This window comes from Bemisia tabaci, chromosome 1, assembly GCF_918797505.1.
Source record: "Bemisia tabaci chromosome 1, PGI_BMITA_v3".
NCBI lineage: Eukaryota > Metazoa > Arthropoda > Insecta > Hemiptera > Aleyrodidae > Bemisia > Bemisia tabaci.
This window is the reverse complement of record NC_092793.1, coordinates 88,608,167-88,626,002: the sequence shown is the minus strand read 5'-3', so window position 1 is coordinate 88,626,002 and position 17,836 is coordinate 88,608,167. Positions and strand designations below refer to the sequence as shown.

The window sequence follows — 17,836 nt, the reverse complement described above, 5'->3', positions numbered from 1 at the left end:
TGCTAAATCAACATTTTATTTTTTTCCGTGATTCGCTATTTTTCTCCTCATACTATTAGTAATGAATTAATTTAAAACAGGCAAAGGCCCCAACCTGTCACTAAGGTATCATTAATGTGTTGAAAAAGACGCCAATGCAACATCTGACACTCTCTTATCCGTACTCTTGTACTGTATTTTTGTAAAATTATATCTTTATCAAAATACAATTTTTTTTTTCTTTGAAAAAAAAACACTACGTCCACATTTGAAATGTATGAATATGAATAAAAACATAAGCTTTTATGGAAAAAATCCTATGCGCTTATCGGGCCTGGAAACGCTGCAGTTCCGAAATATAAGGGGGGGAGAGGGCTTGATAAAGTGAAGTATGAATTTTGGTTAAAATGGGTATCAAGATGCACTTAATGGTACATTTCCTGTTTAATTTAATTTTGTCAGGTGAAAAAATCGCCAGAGGGCAAACGTACAAAATATTGAAATTCTTGCGTTTTTAGCCAATTTTGAGGGTTTTTACCAAAAAACGGGAACGCATGACGACGTGAACAATAATTTTTCTTTAAAGTAGTCTAACATATACTCTGACTGTGAAATTTGAAGCTCCAGCTCGATTCGAATTTTGAATAAAAAATCGTCAAAATGGGCAAAATGCAGAATTTGGCCCAAGGCGGGAGGTGGTGGATTTTGGCCGTGCGTAACCCTTAACAATTTTTTTTTAGTGAAATCTTATTTTATGAGTGGGATCAACGATTTAGGAGATACCATCATAATTTGGAGGTGAACCTCAAACAGGAACACCCTACCCCGACCGCCCTTGAATTACATTTTTGACAACCTAGTTTGAGGGGTACAACATCAGGGAGTTAATAAAAGAAACTCTCCAGCAAAAACCAATAAAGGACCTTGTGTATTGCAAACTCAGAACAGCGCTCCAATGAGGTTGTAATTTATGGCACTTTGAACATATCGATGGCCAAAGTTCAAAATCACAAAAATCTCCATTTGAGTCGCAAACTTCAAGTCATACCTACTTTATTTTTCTTTTGAAAACTAGTCGACGAAATTTTCTTGAAAATTTCCTTGAATCTGTTTCTCGATCAGCAGAATAATCTGTATAAATTTTAAAGTAGGTATAAAGTTTGTTTGTTCTTTTTCGAAAAAACAAAATAGGAGCGGCAATGTTGAAACATCGCAATGGAAATACGTGGTTGTGCACTTTGACCATGAAGACCTACAATTTGCGCCAAAATGTCTCTTTTTCACTTGTTCCTAGTGCTTCATCACAAAGTAACAGGTGTCGTTTGAAAAAGAAAATTGAGGCCCCTAGAGGCCCTTCTGAGGGTGTTTAAAACGTTGAACCCTGCAAAAGATAGTTTTTATTGAAGATTTTATTTCTCTTCATTCAACTATTTATAAGTTATGCAAGGGAGGAGGGGGCTTCATGTATACCGTACAACCTTAGTTATGAGGGGTTCAATAAGTAAGTATCCCCCCCCCCCTTCGAACCTTTAAAAAATTGGACCAATTTTAAGAAACTTAGGCTTAAAATTTGGAATAACAGAGCCGGCGCGCAGAAATATGCTGTGATTTTTACGGATTTTTATTAAAGTAGATGGAGAGGGTATATAAGGCATTTTGCTAATCGTTTGTTTCGAACTATCGATCATCCATTCCCTATGAAACAACCGAGGAGGTTTGTTTTGTGTACATATTTTGTGATTTAAGCCAGTTGTTCTCATAGAATAAGGTGGTAGAAATGCAAAAAAAACTTGGTATAGCAAAATACAGTTTTTTTTGCAACGCTCTGCATTTAGACTGCATGCTCCTCTCTTAACTCGCTTCAAACTGAATACTTCTCTTATACATACATAGCCCCTTATTATTCTGCCAGTGCGTAAATTGCAAATTGAGTAATTCTAATGTCAGAAACCCCTCATTACATCAGCGTTTTGGAAACATCTTCGGACCCTACTAAATAGGTGTTACACATGTTTGTATTTTATTTTTGAAAAGCATTAAGACGTAATTGTATTGGCATCGAAGAAACTTAGTCGGTGCGAAGATATTGGGGCTCCGATAGCAGCTTTTGCTGGATGAGAGAATGAGGTAAATTCATCGCTAAATCGGAATCACATGCTGAATATTGGAACTGAGCAGAGGGCGTGGAGTGGTTTGCGATATATCGTTTGATCTGTCATTTAAACCTATGAAAAAGGATCGACTGACAGGGTGTTCGCAACAAACACCTTAATAATCGATTTTTTACCATAAGTACAAATAGAGAAATATCGATTATCGATCATTTAGGTACGCCACACCACTGAAACTGAGTGTGGCTTTTATGTGGAGGTCATCAGTCCGATGCCTCCCGGGCACCAATGACGATCGCAGCTCAGCAGGTATCAGTTTGCCTGAACTATTTGAATGGATTTGATACAAACTCGAACAATGAAAAGAACTCGAATTTACGAAATTTCAGCTGTTGAGCGATGACTCCCATATTCAGCTGCCAAATTCAGCGTGTGATTTCGGCAACAGTTTTAGGTTGAGGAGTAAAGGGTCGAGGGATGGTGGGTGAGGGGGGGGGGGCAAAGTTTTAGCCTCTAGCAATCATAGAGGCATCCAATACGAGCGACGTTGGACTCGTTTTCGTTTTGAGTTTCCAAAACCGCAAACCCCAAAACCGTAAATCTGCATTTTGCGCTTTTGGGGCGGTGGAAGAAGGGACCCATTTGCGCAAATGGGTACTCTAAATTATGGATGGGCGAATATCGAATTCGAATGCGATTATTCGAATATTCAAAACTTTTCGAATGCGATAATTGCGATTACCTATTTGAGAATTCGAATCTTGCGATTGCGAATAGTTAAAATTCAAAAGCGAATATTCGAATATTTTCGATTATTGCTTCGATTTTTGATTTTTTATGAACCTTGAGAGATGAAATGACACTTTTGATACTTTTGAATGCGATTATTCGAATATTCGAATGCGATTATTAGAATATTCTAATTTGCAATTTCGAATACTTCGGAAGCGAATATTCGAATGTGATGCGATTATCTCGGTGCCGATAATTCGAATATCGAATATTCGAAAATCTAAATATTCGACCATCCCTACTCTAACTTATGAAAAAAGGCGAATAAATTAAGTTTAGAAAAGTGATTGCAATATGACAACAGTGTGTGGAGCGTCAATGTTCCTCATACCCAAAATCAAAATACCGCGGCGGATAGTGAATGGCTAGCTGAGAAGAGATCACGGATCACTGACTCGGCTCATCTCTATTGCGCAATACGGTAATCTAAACTATCTAAACTAGAGTACCTTTATAGACAGAATATGGCCATTTCTGTGCCGGTTTTTCATTGGTCGCGAGCAAATAGGCTGACACGATGCTCTTAAGGCCGTAAATAAACAAACAAGATATGGCTGTTATCAGCAAGCAAGTTTGAGGTTATGCACATCTTACATCCTCCTGTGATGAAGACGAAAGGCGATTTAACAGTGTTTTAATGTGTTTGTCATATGTTATTCGTAGATATACTAGTTTCAATTGTAACTGCCGTATAATTGAATATTTTGTCAAATTTCAGCTTCTTATCAATGCCACGATGAGTCGCCATCTTGTTTGTTTATTTACGGCCGCAAGAGCATCATCAAGCCTAAAACATCGTTGATCAATCAGAAAGGGGCACAGTTTTCCTGTAGTAAAAAGGTGCGAATGGCCATACTCTGTATAGAGAGGAATCTAAACTGGGTTTTCAAATGGAATACGGTGACGCGAAATCTGAAATCGGTGATTGGCTTAAGATGCTTTATGGATAGCCTTTTTTACCACCCGAATGGATTCTTGATGGATACGTGATAGGTACTAGATAGCTGTTGTCCAAAGGATCCTCAAGCACCAGCTTTTAGCAAGTACATTTTGGGCAACTAAATTTTACTATGCTCCTTTCCCCCGAACTGTGGGCTGCGACGCCTACATCAACGGATCCAAACACGACAAATGGAGCCGAGCCGTTCAATGGCCATTTTAGAAACAAATTTTCGAATGTCCATCCGAATATTCATATTTTTTCCGAAGAATTAAAAAAGGTACAGACCGAATCATACGTCAATATGCGTTCGGTTACAAATCCGGCGAAAAGTGATGCAAAATAGTTACACAAATTGGAGTATTTAGTTGACCGCTTCAGGGTCCTTCAATTGGAGCATGAAGTCAAAGGGTTTATAACTGCAGAAAGAATAAAGACATATTTCAAAAAAAGCGGGCTGCAAGTTCTTAGCTGCCTCCACTTGAATGCACAGGTAAGACGTTGCCACATTTTTTTTCTGAAATGTTATTCACCTTATGTTCAAAACAGGTATTTGCGCTTTTGGGGTGAGTCTCGGCGCTTCCCATTTGCGCTTTTAGACTGTACATCTGCGCTTTTGGGTAGTGGCCTTTGCAATACCCCTTAGAGCCTTCTGACACGTCCCGCGATAGATTTTTAAAATCTTTCCCTGGTAAAAGTGGAACATACTGACATTATAATGACCGCGGTGATCATCACTCGCTGACGTCGTTATGATGCCATAATGAACATGATAACGTCGTAGTAACATCACAATGGCCATGATGACGTCGCTCTGACATTATTATGATCAACTCTGACAGAGCAAATCCAACACTATGAAATCGTAATGATAAAAACAGGGTCAGAGTGACCATCAGTGTGACATCGTTATGACCACGGAAATCACGGGCGATCATCATTGAGGTATCGTCATAACCACGAAAATTACGGGCCGTCGTTACGATTGAAACAGAGTCAAAGTAAGAGTCAGTCTGACACTCTTACGACTGAGGTATGATGCTATGATCGTGGATGTAATCATAACTGTGACTAATTTACTTTGTAGGTAATCATTACAATGATGGTACTCAAGGATGAAAAGGTATACAGAGAGGTGTTCATTTTTGTGTATTTTCTGAACGATATACACTATTTTTGTTTTTTTTTTTACTTAAAATCAGCTATATCACTCTGATGGATGGAGGTACAATGACATCACAATGATCTCACACCATAGCAACATCACAGTGATCGAAAGTCATAGCGACATAATTATGCTTTATGAAACACTGAGTCTCAATAATCGTCATAATGACATCACAATGACGATTTCTGACATTATGACGTCATAATGACCGGCATTGAGACAATACTTTTCACAAAGCATATCCACAAAGCACAGAATATTGATATAATACTACAATAGTACTGACACGTCAGTAGTGTCAGTATTTATATAATGCTGATGTATCCTGATTTAATATTATATCAAGACTATGCCAGTATTTATTAGTTACTGATTTGGAGCTGTCAAAATATTGTTACGGTATTGGCCGAAAAGGTTGATGTCATATGGAAATCAGGGTTATGACAAGGTCATCAGAACACTGCAGGACACCGACAATATGTATGCATTACTACCTTGACACTGACACGTCTGTACACTCAGCGCACTCTGTCAGGTAGATATGAAAGTTCAGACGATGACCGTCATTTTCATAGTACTACACATGTATTACATTTGAAACATGAATTACACAAGTATACAAGTATTGAATATTATAAACCACTTACTTGATGTCCTGCGACGTTTAGTAGCGTAAAATACCCGGACGCCCTCGGGTGGATTTGAACCCGAACCGCGGAATTCCTAGCCCAGTACTCTGCCATTGAGCCACAGGAAATTGATGGTATTTCGGGTTAAAATCACGCCTATCAAGGCTGTTACAGCATGCATAGCATCAGTGCGCGGCTCGACTTTCATCATATCTTTGATTAACACCGTGTTTTCTTAGGCTTCTTTTTCTTCCTATATTTTTTTTTCATTTTTTCGTGTTAATTTCTTTTCGTGTTATTTTTTTTTTACCTCGTCAGCATTGACTCAATACTGTTATTTGATATATTGAAGGTATTAGTGTTATATTCATGCTGACGCGGTATACCTTTTAACCGACAATCTTAATATCATACTGCATTAGTGTTGGTGATATCATGTCAACATCCAACAATATGTATCAGTATTGACATACGATTCTGTGCTATGTGGGTAGTGATGTCGCTATGACTAAAAAGTCTTTATGTTCCACTTTTAACAAGGGTTGGCTTGTTTAAAAACTGTGGAAAGTGCTAGGACTAAAAAGTCATTATGTTCCACTTTTAACAAGAGTTGGCTTGTTTCTTATATGCGCTTTTTCTTAATACTCAATTTGTTCATTTTAGTTTGGAGGATATAAAGTAGGAGAACTTACGCTTTGGATTAGCACTGTACTAGGTAATTTTTACCAAAAATTATGAAATTATAAAAGAAAACCTTCAGTATGCAAACAGCTTCCATGATCATTCTGACAGCTTTGGTCGGGTTTTTTATGGTTTTAAGAACTGTTAAATCTGCTGGGTTAAGTCCATTTAACATTGCGACTGCTGTATTCATAATGGGAGTCACTTCATTCATACAATCATCACATTCACTTTTAATGGACTCCACCGTGGCAGACAGTGTGTTTGTCAGTGCTTCATCCTCTTTTATAAATGTTGCAGTCTGCAAAATGGAAATATTAGGTTCAATTACCCTAGGCACTCCAAAAAAGGAATTAGTATTGTACAACCCAAATCTGCGAACATTTTTTTCTGGGCAGTTGAGACAGTTTTTAGACTTAATAAGGCAAGTTTTTGTGATCAAATGATGTAAGTTTTTGGACTAGTGACAGCCAAGTAATGCTGATGTTCGTTGAGTACTTTAAATGATCGGAGTTGAAAATTGGAGATGCATCAACGAAATTCGCATTGAAATGAAGAAGTGGATGGTTTCATTTGCGAAGACCACGTAAGAAAGAAAGTAGCGTCCCATCTCCATCTGAGACTGAATAGCTGTTTCCACCAATTAGTTCCATTTTAATTCATTTATAAAAATACACCTGGCACTTAAGTTTTAACTTTAGACACCCTAATCAAAAGATGTGCACCCTGTTCTTATAAAAGACAGAGAGAAAGAAAGTAGTAGTAGTAGTAAAATAATTTTATTTTAAAGCGGTGCTTTAGCATCTAAGGCCATTTACACCTCTAAAGAGGGCAGTAACAGTCATAAATTTACATGGAAATATCACTAAAAATACAAAAGGGTTGAGGGGAAAGGTTAAATTTTGAGATTAGTGGAGCGCATAAATTCAAAAAGTTTCACAGGATAAAGAAAGAAAGAAAGAAAGAAAGAAAGAAAGAAAGACAGAAAGAAAGAAAGAATGAAAAAAAAAACACGTATTCAACTGAACGGTCGTATCCCTAGCCCTGAAAGACAGAATTTCTTCAGCGATGACTCCGCGAAATAACGGCCTTAAAAGGCAGCAAAATCAAAACTTCACATTAGACCTATATTTTTGAAAAAAGATTTTTCGTTTCTTTCAAAATGAATCCCATATTTTTCGACCCCGACAGAAATTACATTGCTACCCCCAGTAGCAGAGCTAAATTCACAGTATATAAACGAAGTATAACCGTTATATAAAGAGCGTATTTGTATGTATAATCAAAGTATAACGGTTATATAAAATATATGTATATAAAGAGCGTATTTATATAAAAGATGTATAACTGAAGTATAACGGTTTTAGACTTAAAACATCATCACAAATAACTATATAAACTAATGATAAAGGTTATTCGCGCAATTTATGAAATTATTTGATTAATAACGGTTATACAGGGTTATTCAAAAGTTACGCACCACTGGCTATAACTTTAGTTCTAATTATGATATCGATTTGCGGTTTGTGGCGTCCTTCCTCATATCGAAGGGGAAACTTTTTGAGGTACTTTCCAGTTCTTCACCCTCCCCCCCCCCAGGTGGAGGGGGGGGCGGGGGGCAACTCAAAAATTTCAAATGGCAACCCCCATCATGTGATACATCCTTAGAAAGAGCATAAAAAAAAAAAAATTTTTGGCGCAAACCGGAAGTCGATCTGACCCCCCTGTCAAAAGTTAGGGGGGTCCAAAGGTTATTTAGGGGGTCCGTGCCTTCATTTTTTAGATTAGCTTCGGCGGCTCTTGGACATACCGTTTCTTTTTTCAAAGAGCCCTCGAATACTCCAAGTCTGATACCGAAGTCTTCATATTGCCCCCGGGCCACCACAGCCCCCCCGTAGGGGGGGATGGGCCTGTTACAATGAAACATTGCATTAAAATGCGAAAAGTCACAGAAGAGCTTCAAACTTAGCATCAAATCCGAGTGGAACTTCTTGCCAATGTTAACGCAAACGCAGCCTGCGACTTTACAGTGAGTTTTCAAAACTCTTAGCCCCCTGCCCCCCCTCATTTTTGGTTGCAGAGCGGGTAAAAACCGGGACATTCACTACAAATAATGCCCGAAACTAATGTCAAACTTGAGGAGGACCCTTTTGAAACGTTGCGATCAGTCGGAGCATTGAAATACAAGGACTGCCACCCCCTTAAAGTACGGAAACATCCAAAACACCCCCGCTGCCCCCCTCATTTTTCGTTGCGGAGCGGGTAAAAACCGGAAATAGCTAGAAATGATGCCCCGGTTCTTACCAGCCCCGCAACGAAAAATGAGGGGGGCAGCGAAGGATTTTATGGATGATTCCATCCTCAGAGTGCGCGGCAGTTCCTGTGTTGCAGTTCTCTTGCAGTGTTCAAGTTCTACAGTGGTTTCGGGCATCATTTCTGGCGATTTTCCCGGTTTTTACCCGCTCCGCAACGAAAAATGAGGGGGGCAGCGGGGGTGTTTTGGATGTTTCCGTACTTTAAGGGGGTGGCAGTCCTTGTATTTCAATGCTCCGACTGATCGCAACGTTTCAAAAGGGTCCTCCTCAAGTTGGACATTAGTTTCGGGCATTATTTGTAGTGAATTTCCCGGTTTTTACCGCTCTGCAACCAAAAATGAGGGGGGGGGGGCTAAGAGTTTTGAAAACTCACTTTAAAGTCGCAGGCTGCGTTTGCGTTAACATTGGCAAGAAGTTCCACTCGGATTTGATGCTAAGTTTGAAGCTCTTCTGTGACTTTTCACATTTTAATGCAATGTTTCATTGTAACAGGCCCATCCCTCCCTACGGGGGGGGGGGGGGGGCTGTGGTGGCCCGGGGGCAATATGAAGACTTCGGTATCAGACTTGGAGTATTCGAGGGCTCTTTGAAAAAAGAAACGGTATGTCCAAGAGCCGCCGAAGCTAATCTAAAAAATGAAGGCACGGACCCCCTAAATAACCTTTGGACCCCCCTAACTTTTGACAGGGGGGTCAGATCGACTTCCGGTTTGCGCCAAAAATTTTCTTTTTTTATGCTCTTTCTAAGGATGTATCACATGATGGGGGTTGCCATTTGAAATTTTTGAGTTGCCCCCCGCCCCCCCTCCCCCTGGGGGGGTGAAGAACTGGAAAGTACCTCAAAAAGTTTCCCCTTCGATATGAGGAAGGACGCCACAAACCGCAAATCGATATCATAATTAGAACTAAAGTTATGGCCAGTGGTGCGTAACTTTTGAATAACCCTGTACGACGGCGGTTTCCTTTGAACATCCCGTTATACCGATATATAACCATTATATGAGTGGTATACTTTCGTTTAAAAAAAATTGTATGTAAATCTGCTATGAGGTACCTCATAAGGAAATACATATTTATGAATTTGAAGATATTACATTTAATTTTAGATCAGATGAACCATACGTTTACGAGAATAATAAAGAGGGGAAACCATTATATAAAGTGAACATAAAACTATCGTGGAATTCTTGTCTTCAGTAACAGAGGAATAAAGGAGTTTGATAACGATTACCTAGAGGACCATTAAAAATAATTTAATCACCTTTTCAAATTCCATTGTTTCCTTTTCAACAGTCGCCGTTACCTCAATCACTTCCAAGTTTGCAACATCTAAAGCTGGTTCTAGTTTCAATAGTTCCTCTTGCATTATGGATATTTGACTAGCTGCGTTTTCCAACTTTTCAAGCCCAATTTCGTAATTTTTCATTGACTTTCTTAAATCACTGAAAATCAATGTTAAAAACAGTTACCGTGTTTAATTGAGTAGAGCATTTTTTGGTGTCCTCTAGAAAAGGGGACAAAAAGATGACAAACTTTACATGCTTTTTTGGGTTTTATCCAACTACAGATGAATCAAATTCTATCAAATCAAATGAAGGCACCAAACCTTGTTTTCTCTTTAGAACATAGACCCAGGTCAGTCTATGGTTAATATGTTCTAGCGACGAAGTCCCTCGATTTGCTGTTTCACTATTTTCCCCGATTTGCGCTGCTCCGTTACAGAACAGATCGGGGGAATGGCGGAGGAGGGAGAAAGAAATCGAGGAAATCTTTTGGCAACGCAGACAGCCCTCGCCACCGTTAAGCAAAGATTATTACACTCAACTTTCCTAACAGACTGACCTGGGTCTATTGACCTTGGCTTTAGAATACCTATTCTAGAGAGTATGGAAGGTTAGACGCCCGACTGGATAGGGAAGAATTGAAATAGAAGTTGAGCTGTGAGCAAGAAGTTGCGTGGGTTGGCACGAGAGTGCCAGTGCGCGGCGAGCGGGATTTCCATACTCCTGCACTGATTGGCAAAGCGAGAGTTGCGGACGGACGATGTATGAAAAATTGCCTGCGTGGAGGTGGTCCGGCAGCAACATATCCGCCGCCAGTCTCAGGAAAAAAATAGAAAATAGAAATTGCGTACGTTGCCAGCGAGCGCGCTGCGAGCGCTTCTGTTTCTGTTACTTAGCATTGAGTCGGGCCTCTAACTTTCCATATTCTCTGACCTATTCAGCTCAAATTTCGAGCTGCAAGTAGGTAAGTGCTTCCGGGGCATTAAGTTTAGGGGACATCAAGGCTCTCACCCTAAATTGGTCATTTGCAACCTGAGTTCAATGTCTGATTTTTTTGAAGTTGACATACCCACACCGAGAAAAGTCGGTCTCTAGTTGGATCAACAATAATTCCTGATAAATATGCCACGGCAGGAATTTCTTTTCGGCCTCAAACCGAAGTTATGTTACCGCATAGAGACGTCTTGTGATTTTAAAAATATTATTTGCTGATTGATTGTACACAAATTCCTGACCATATTTGACGGAAAAATTTTCATTTCTATAAATAATCGTTGCAGAAGGATTACAACTTTTTTTACTTGTGTCTGTGTATGAATATAAACGGGGAGCTGAAGCCGTTTCAGATTCTCCACGAGTGTGTACGGTGTGAAACCTGTGAGTAGGGTGGAAATAGCGCTTTGGGCCCCAAACATGCGCGGTTTGCGTGGTGTGCTTTTTACCATCTGGCGACGCTGTGAGATATTATATTTCAAAATTTAATATTCCAAAAAAAATTATCTACCTATATATTTAAAATCCTAAGGCTTTTTTGTCCTCCTTCGATCTAGGAGACTACACGACCGATTTTCCTCGGGTTTGTTTTAAATGAAAGCTTTTAGGCTTTAGATGTGCCAGCACCCTTTGGTTTTTCGATTTGCACGACCGACGTTGCGAAATTCACCTCGATTTAAATTAACACATTCCCGGCTTACCGGTAGACAGTTTGTGCTACTTCGATCTCGGAAACTATTAGACCGATTTTCCTCGGTTTTGTTTTAAATGAAAGTTCTTAGGCTCTAAATGTGCCAGCACCCCTTGGTTTTCGATTTGCGCGACCGATGTTGCAAAATTTACCTCGATTTGATAACGACATATTTGCGTGTTTGCCGCTGGACAGTTTAATTACAAGTAGCAGCAAAATTTGGCTCGCGGAGCGAGTGATTGGGGGTCCAGGGGGCGGACCCTCCGGCTGGTGGCGCAAACGAGCGTACCGAGCTGAAGCAGCAAGTATTTTTATAATTGTAAAAACGTTGCTAGATGTTGCGGAATAGATAATAAATTAATTTCACAACTTGGAAATATCGCATTCAACAGTGTTGCCAGGTGGTTCACAAAATTCGTATTTTCGACTTAGAATATTTTGTAATGGGGAACGGACAGTAGGGTAAACAAGGAAATTTTAAGATAGTTATCGTGTCAAATTGTTCATAAAAATGCAAATGAAAAAGTGTTGGTAACGGGGAGCACGATGTTGTTGAATTGTGCATTAAATTATTAAAAATGAGCGAATGTTAGGCGGGCGGTGTTTAACAATTAAGCATTAAAATGTAAATTATGAGGGTTGGCAGACTGGGCATTGTTTTAGAATTGTGCATTAAGTACATTTAATTTTGAGGGCCAGGCATTGTTATAAAAGTTTGCATATGCAACATTAAATTTCAAAATTCAGAGTAACAAAATAAAAAAAATTAAAAATGATTAAATTTAAAAACTTCAATGTTTAAAATTTTAAAAATTAAAACAAAATCAAAATTTAAAATTTAATTGACGATGTTATAAAACCATGCATTCAAAAGGAATCTACATTTTAATGGATTGCCTAACTGTACATTCGAAATTTATTCATAGAGGCGCAAGTGTGTACCAGAGCGCTGTAGGTGTGTATCAGAATCATGGACAGTAGGCATCGGACAGTGGGCATTGAAGGCATTGGTATCGGATGCTTCAGTGGAGTGTGGTTTTTGCGGACGTGTATCAGAACTTTGGGACTATTTGTTTCTCCCTTCTTGGGTTTGATATTGGAATATGTAGTTTGAATTATAAGACGGACTGGGTTTCTTCTTTGGGAGGATGGGAGGGGGGACATGACAATTGTAGGTTTCATATTCGATATTCGTTTTACTGCCGGGTTTGGATGTTGAATCCTTGAGGCCGAAACATCGCGATTTTAGATTTTTTCTTCGGATAGTAGACGAAAGTAAATAGTTTTGAAGCCGTAACATTCGCTGGACGTAGGATTTTTGCTTTGACTAGTTTACGATTATAACACATGTTAGAAATGACATGATAGTTTCAATTTACATTTCAAACAAGTATATTACATGATTCTTTACGTGTAATACAAAAAATGACCTTATCCACGCGAACAAGCCCGTTTTCATGATACGACGTTCTTGGGATAACTCGACGAACGGAACAAGGAAAATGAAGACTGTTAGCAAAGACGACGACACAGCGAACCGCTACCCGAGAGCATCCGGCGCATTGTTTGCGGACCATCCAATTGCAGCTCGACGAACATGATGGTTCGTTTGCTACAACATGCGAACCGATGGAAATTTCGCAACATATGCTTGTATTTTAAGAAAACTTACTCTAACATCCCGAAGCAATTAATCCGCGATAACGCAAACCTACTCGTAGTTTTCAAACGCCAACTGACGATACATCTACAACGATCACGTAAAAACCGACTTCCCGTTTGAAGATTTCAGACGTATCTGCTCGTTGTGCTGGTACGACAATTACGGATTTTTAGTCATCGATAAAGATAGTAATAAAAATAACAGAGGAAAGTACCGGAAAGGTTTCGATACTTACGTAAAGCGAGTAATAGCTTGTTCTCTTCGCTCCGATAACGAAAAAATATGACCAATGTCGACGACATTTCACAGCAGGGTTATGAAGAAGATGACGAACCGTTCAAAGATGCAAAGGACAAAAGAACAAACGGAGTCGCGCTGAAGACGAAGATTCTTCAACGACAAAAATTATAACGACTGCTCCGCATGTATAGTACTGTTTGGACGATCCGATGAAACGCCCGAAAGATTCCGATACCGTGTATGGCGTGCGGGAAGCATTCAACGACAATTCGCTGATCGGTAACCCTACCGTCAAATTCGATTAAGGCCGCGGCGATTCATCTTGGACGGTGACGAGGAGGAGGCAGGGACTGATAACGAAGGTTGACCCCCAGCATATGTCGAGATGCCGCGTAAGGGATGCCGGATGCCTAAGTAGCCAGATCTTCCAGCATACGTTGGTAGCCGGATCTCTAGGTATGCTGGCATCCCTCGCTGTGAAGGATACAAGGATACTAGGGTGGACGGCTACATTGATATGCTGAGATGCTAATACCCACCAGGTATCGGCAACTAGCCGGCTATTGAATGCACCGATATTGGCCGTCACAGTTCGCGGAACTTCCATTGAAGCGCTCTCATTGAGGGCATTGTCTCCATTGTCCGTCGCACAGAATTTCCAGGGTGAACGTCGAGCCGGATTTCGACGTATCCAGCTTTCAAGTGCTGCTATAGGATCCAGCTACTATGCTCTGTCTGGTCGCCGTCTAGCCGGCTACCTAAGTATTTCGGGATCCGTATGCTGAAAATGATATGCTGAGGTTCGAAGCTTTCGACCTTCCAGCATAGCATACTATACGGATGCTCCGAGATCCCGGAGCCTTGTGCATAGCTTAGTAGCCAGGATCCCGTATCCGGGCTAGATACTTGCGGCCAGGTAACCGGTATCAGTCCCTGGGAGGAGGTGCTCGAACTGACACCCGGGTTCTTTGAAGTAACCTTTAAGAAATATTCGAGTTAATATACGGATGATGATAGCGAGAAATTCCAACGAGTCGTTGCGCTGACCATTTTGCATCGATGAGATCATCATCCGAACGGTAAACCGAAGTTGAACCGGAGTCACAAATACCACGATCTCATCAAACCTCTGTTTCCCACATTAAGTCGGAGATCAACCGGGAAGACACCGCGGAAGTAGAGCTCCATGAAGTGGATTACATTCAATAAATAGAGTTTAGGCACGATGAGTCATACCGACGGGTTCGGAAGATCGAAAGCCGTATACGGTCGCAACTCGAGGTAAAGACCCATAGGTGACGGTTTCTAACTGAGTTCGGACGGTAATTATCGTTTATGGGACAAACAGATCCATCTACTTCAAGGTCTCAAAGAGAATTCCTACGCGGTGAACAGACAATGGACGGACTTGAGGTGAACGGAAGCTATGAATTTAGGACAAAGATTTCATGGAGAAAATCAACCAATGCAAGGAGTCCATTAAAAATGTCAAGTCGGAACTATCGCTGCACCTAAGTATCATGCAACGACTCGAGACGAAATAATCACTACCTACTCAAAAGCAGGATCCAACAACTAGAGGTTCCGCCGCCGCACGGTGGATCGAGTCAATTAGAGAGGTCGGACATCAAATTTTTGGCTAAAACTGCGAATTTTGATGTTTATTTCGTCACATTTTAAATTTTAAGTGGTGCTTCAAGAAGAAAATTTCACGAGGCAACTTATGGAACCACTTTTAGAGTTTTAACATTTTGTATAAATGGAGTTACGAGCGTTTAAAGTTTCCAAATTTTATCCGACCTCTCCTATTCACTCGATCCACTGTGCGCCGGCTGCGAACCGAGCTGAAGGACGATTTGGGCATTTCGAAATTCTGTCGCTCAAAGAAAGGTTTCAAAGGTGATGGTTTCCTCATGGATTCGGATGGGTATTATCTCGTACCTAACAAACGGATCCGTCAAGTGCAAGGTCCCGAAAGCGGTGCAGATACGGTGAACAAACATTGGCCGTAGACCAAGTGGATAGGAGGTCATGAGATTGGGTCGACTCTGCTTGGATCTTATCCTCCAACCTCGGCGTTCGTCGCACCATCGGAATGAAACTCATCAACGTTACCGAGAAGGACGTACCGATGATCCTGGAAATTTTTCGCGGATCACCGTTGACTAAAATCTACGAGACATGTTTGGCCGGGAGAAAGCTCCAAGTCGGTGATCAAATCATAACAAAGCTCAAAGCCATGTTCGAAGAGATGCACGCCAAACTGGAACACGGAAATTTTTGAGATCGTCAGCGTCAATCCGACCGTTCCCATCACCTACGCTCTGAAGGACATGTAAGATACAAGGCCAATTGTATGCAGCGAAAGTTTTTGTACGGCATCTGGGGCCTATTTGGCAAGTTCTTTTCGATAATACGCGTTTCCCCTCTCAAAGTCAAAAATATCGATCCACCCTTATGCGCAAATCGAAGTCCGAAATTCCGGAACCTGGCAGACCCTATGGTCCATATTTGTGTAAAAGGCTCACTCTGGACTTCTGGAGTACACCGTCTGATTCTGGATCTTTTCTAGACTCGATACCGCCGGACCAGCTTCTTTTCAACCACCTCTACTATTGGCTAGAGGATTGGCGGCGAGATCGGGACAAGTTTGAAATTCAAATGTGGGACGGGAACTAAATAAAATTGCGGAAACAAAGTATTCTAGGTTGATTTTTGCCCAAATTCACTTACCCACTCATATTTTTACTTTCTCGCTCCCCTGGGGTAGAGAGGAAGTATTGTCATCCTCCAAGAAAAAAGTTGAAATTTCATCATTTCTAGACGTTATAAGGTCCCAGGAGTCAAAATAACCATACTTGAAAAAATGTGTGTCCGTCCGTCCGACGTCCCCCAAACCTGTCTACAGCGATATCTCAGAATCTATCTGTTCGATTTCATTCAAAATTCTCACAGAACACCATATTTATGGTCTCCTTATGCACGTCAAACGATTTTGGGGTACGCTAAAATTTGGGGGGCTAGGGTCAAATTGGGTTAAAGGTCCATTTTCAGCAAAAACACACGGAAAGCTTATTTTGAGGGACTGTAAATTTTGAAAAATGCCTTTAATTCTTTAAAAATGGGCATCAAGCACATCACCTGGGTCATTAATTTAAGTTCCTAAAAGATCTTTGGACTAAACTCAAAATTCAAGGGATTACGAGACCCAAAAGTAGGGCACTTTGCTCCGCGACATCACACAAACAACTCATTTTCAAAGACTGTAAATTTGAAAAAAATGCCTGTCATTTCTTCGAAAGTTGGCATAAAAGCACCACCTGGTTCAATAATGTAAGTTCCTATGAGGTCTTTGGACTAAACTAAAAATTGAAGGGTTACGCGTCATATAGCGAGAAGAGCACTTCGGTCACACGGAGAGCTCATGGACTGCAGATTTTGAAAAAAAATGCCTTTAATTCTTTGAAAGTTAACTCAAAAGCACCATCTGAGTCATTAATTTAAGTTCCTAAAGGATTCTTGGACTAATCTCATAATTGCAGAGGGGCTGATAGGAAACGCTCAATTCTCTGATATATGAGTCGGAACGCTTCTAGATAATGGCAGCAAACGCTTTGAGTCAGGTGAAACCAAGGAATTCAAATGCATTATATGATGCATCATATACGATTTCCAAAATTACTCCGTAGGTATACACCAAGCAAAATTAGACAACTCATTAGATACTAACATTACATAGGTACTATGAATCATCAAGCTAACGCAAGAACTGACACTTAGATCTTTATTAAAAACTAATATGTTTGTTGTTAATGAATTTAGCATCCCAGCAGATTCCATCTTTCGCGGTTCCTTTTTACGAGGTACTAAGCACAAATATGACTGATTTAATGCTTGTTAAGGTTTATCTACAGCTGCGTGAAGTATGAAATTTCTCCGCGCAGGGGGCGCCACCGCTGTGTTTTGATTTTTTGGTCCACGCTATTAGAGTCCGTACAGCCCCTAGTAAGTTCCTGAGCTTTTATGAAAGTTAGGGGAACTTCTGTTTAAATCGAAGAGTCATAAGTTCTAGCCATAACATTCTTCTTCCTATTGACACTAAAAACGACGTAAAAAGAAACTTCTGAAGCTCTGAAATTAGATCCTAGAAAAAAGGAGGGTTAAGCATGATGGCCTTGATGCAACCAATCGCGATGGATCGCTCTCAGCGGTTGCAGATATCTCTCTCCCACCATGAGCTGTCTCTCTCGCACTTACAGATATCCCGTAAGAGAAACTGGGATCAAATTGTAGCTTTTATTATTAAACTTTCAAAGCTCGCGTTTGTTTCTAAGGATTCCAGACGTATGCTG

At 40.4% G+C, this 17,836-nt stretch overlaps 1 protein-coding gene across 1 annotated transcript in view; it reads right to left on the bottom strand.

Moving 5' to 3' along the window:
• Dhc36C (Dynein heavy chain at 36C) overlaps nt 1-17,836 on the bottom strand; it is a 542,513-nt gene that overhangs the window by 130,138 nt on the left and 394,539 nt on the right. Inside the window, exons 44-45 of the mRNA XM_072306421.1 lie at nt 9,876-10,056; nt 6,374-6,601 (exon numbers count right to left, since the gene is read on the bottom strand). Of these exons, the coding sequence (XP_072162522.1) occupies nt 6,374-6,601; nt 9,876-10,056 (409 nt within the window). The remainder of the gene's footprint in view (nt 1-6,373; nt 6,602-9,875; nt 10,057-17,836) is intronic.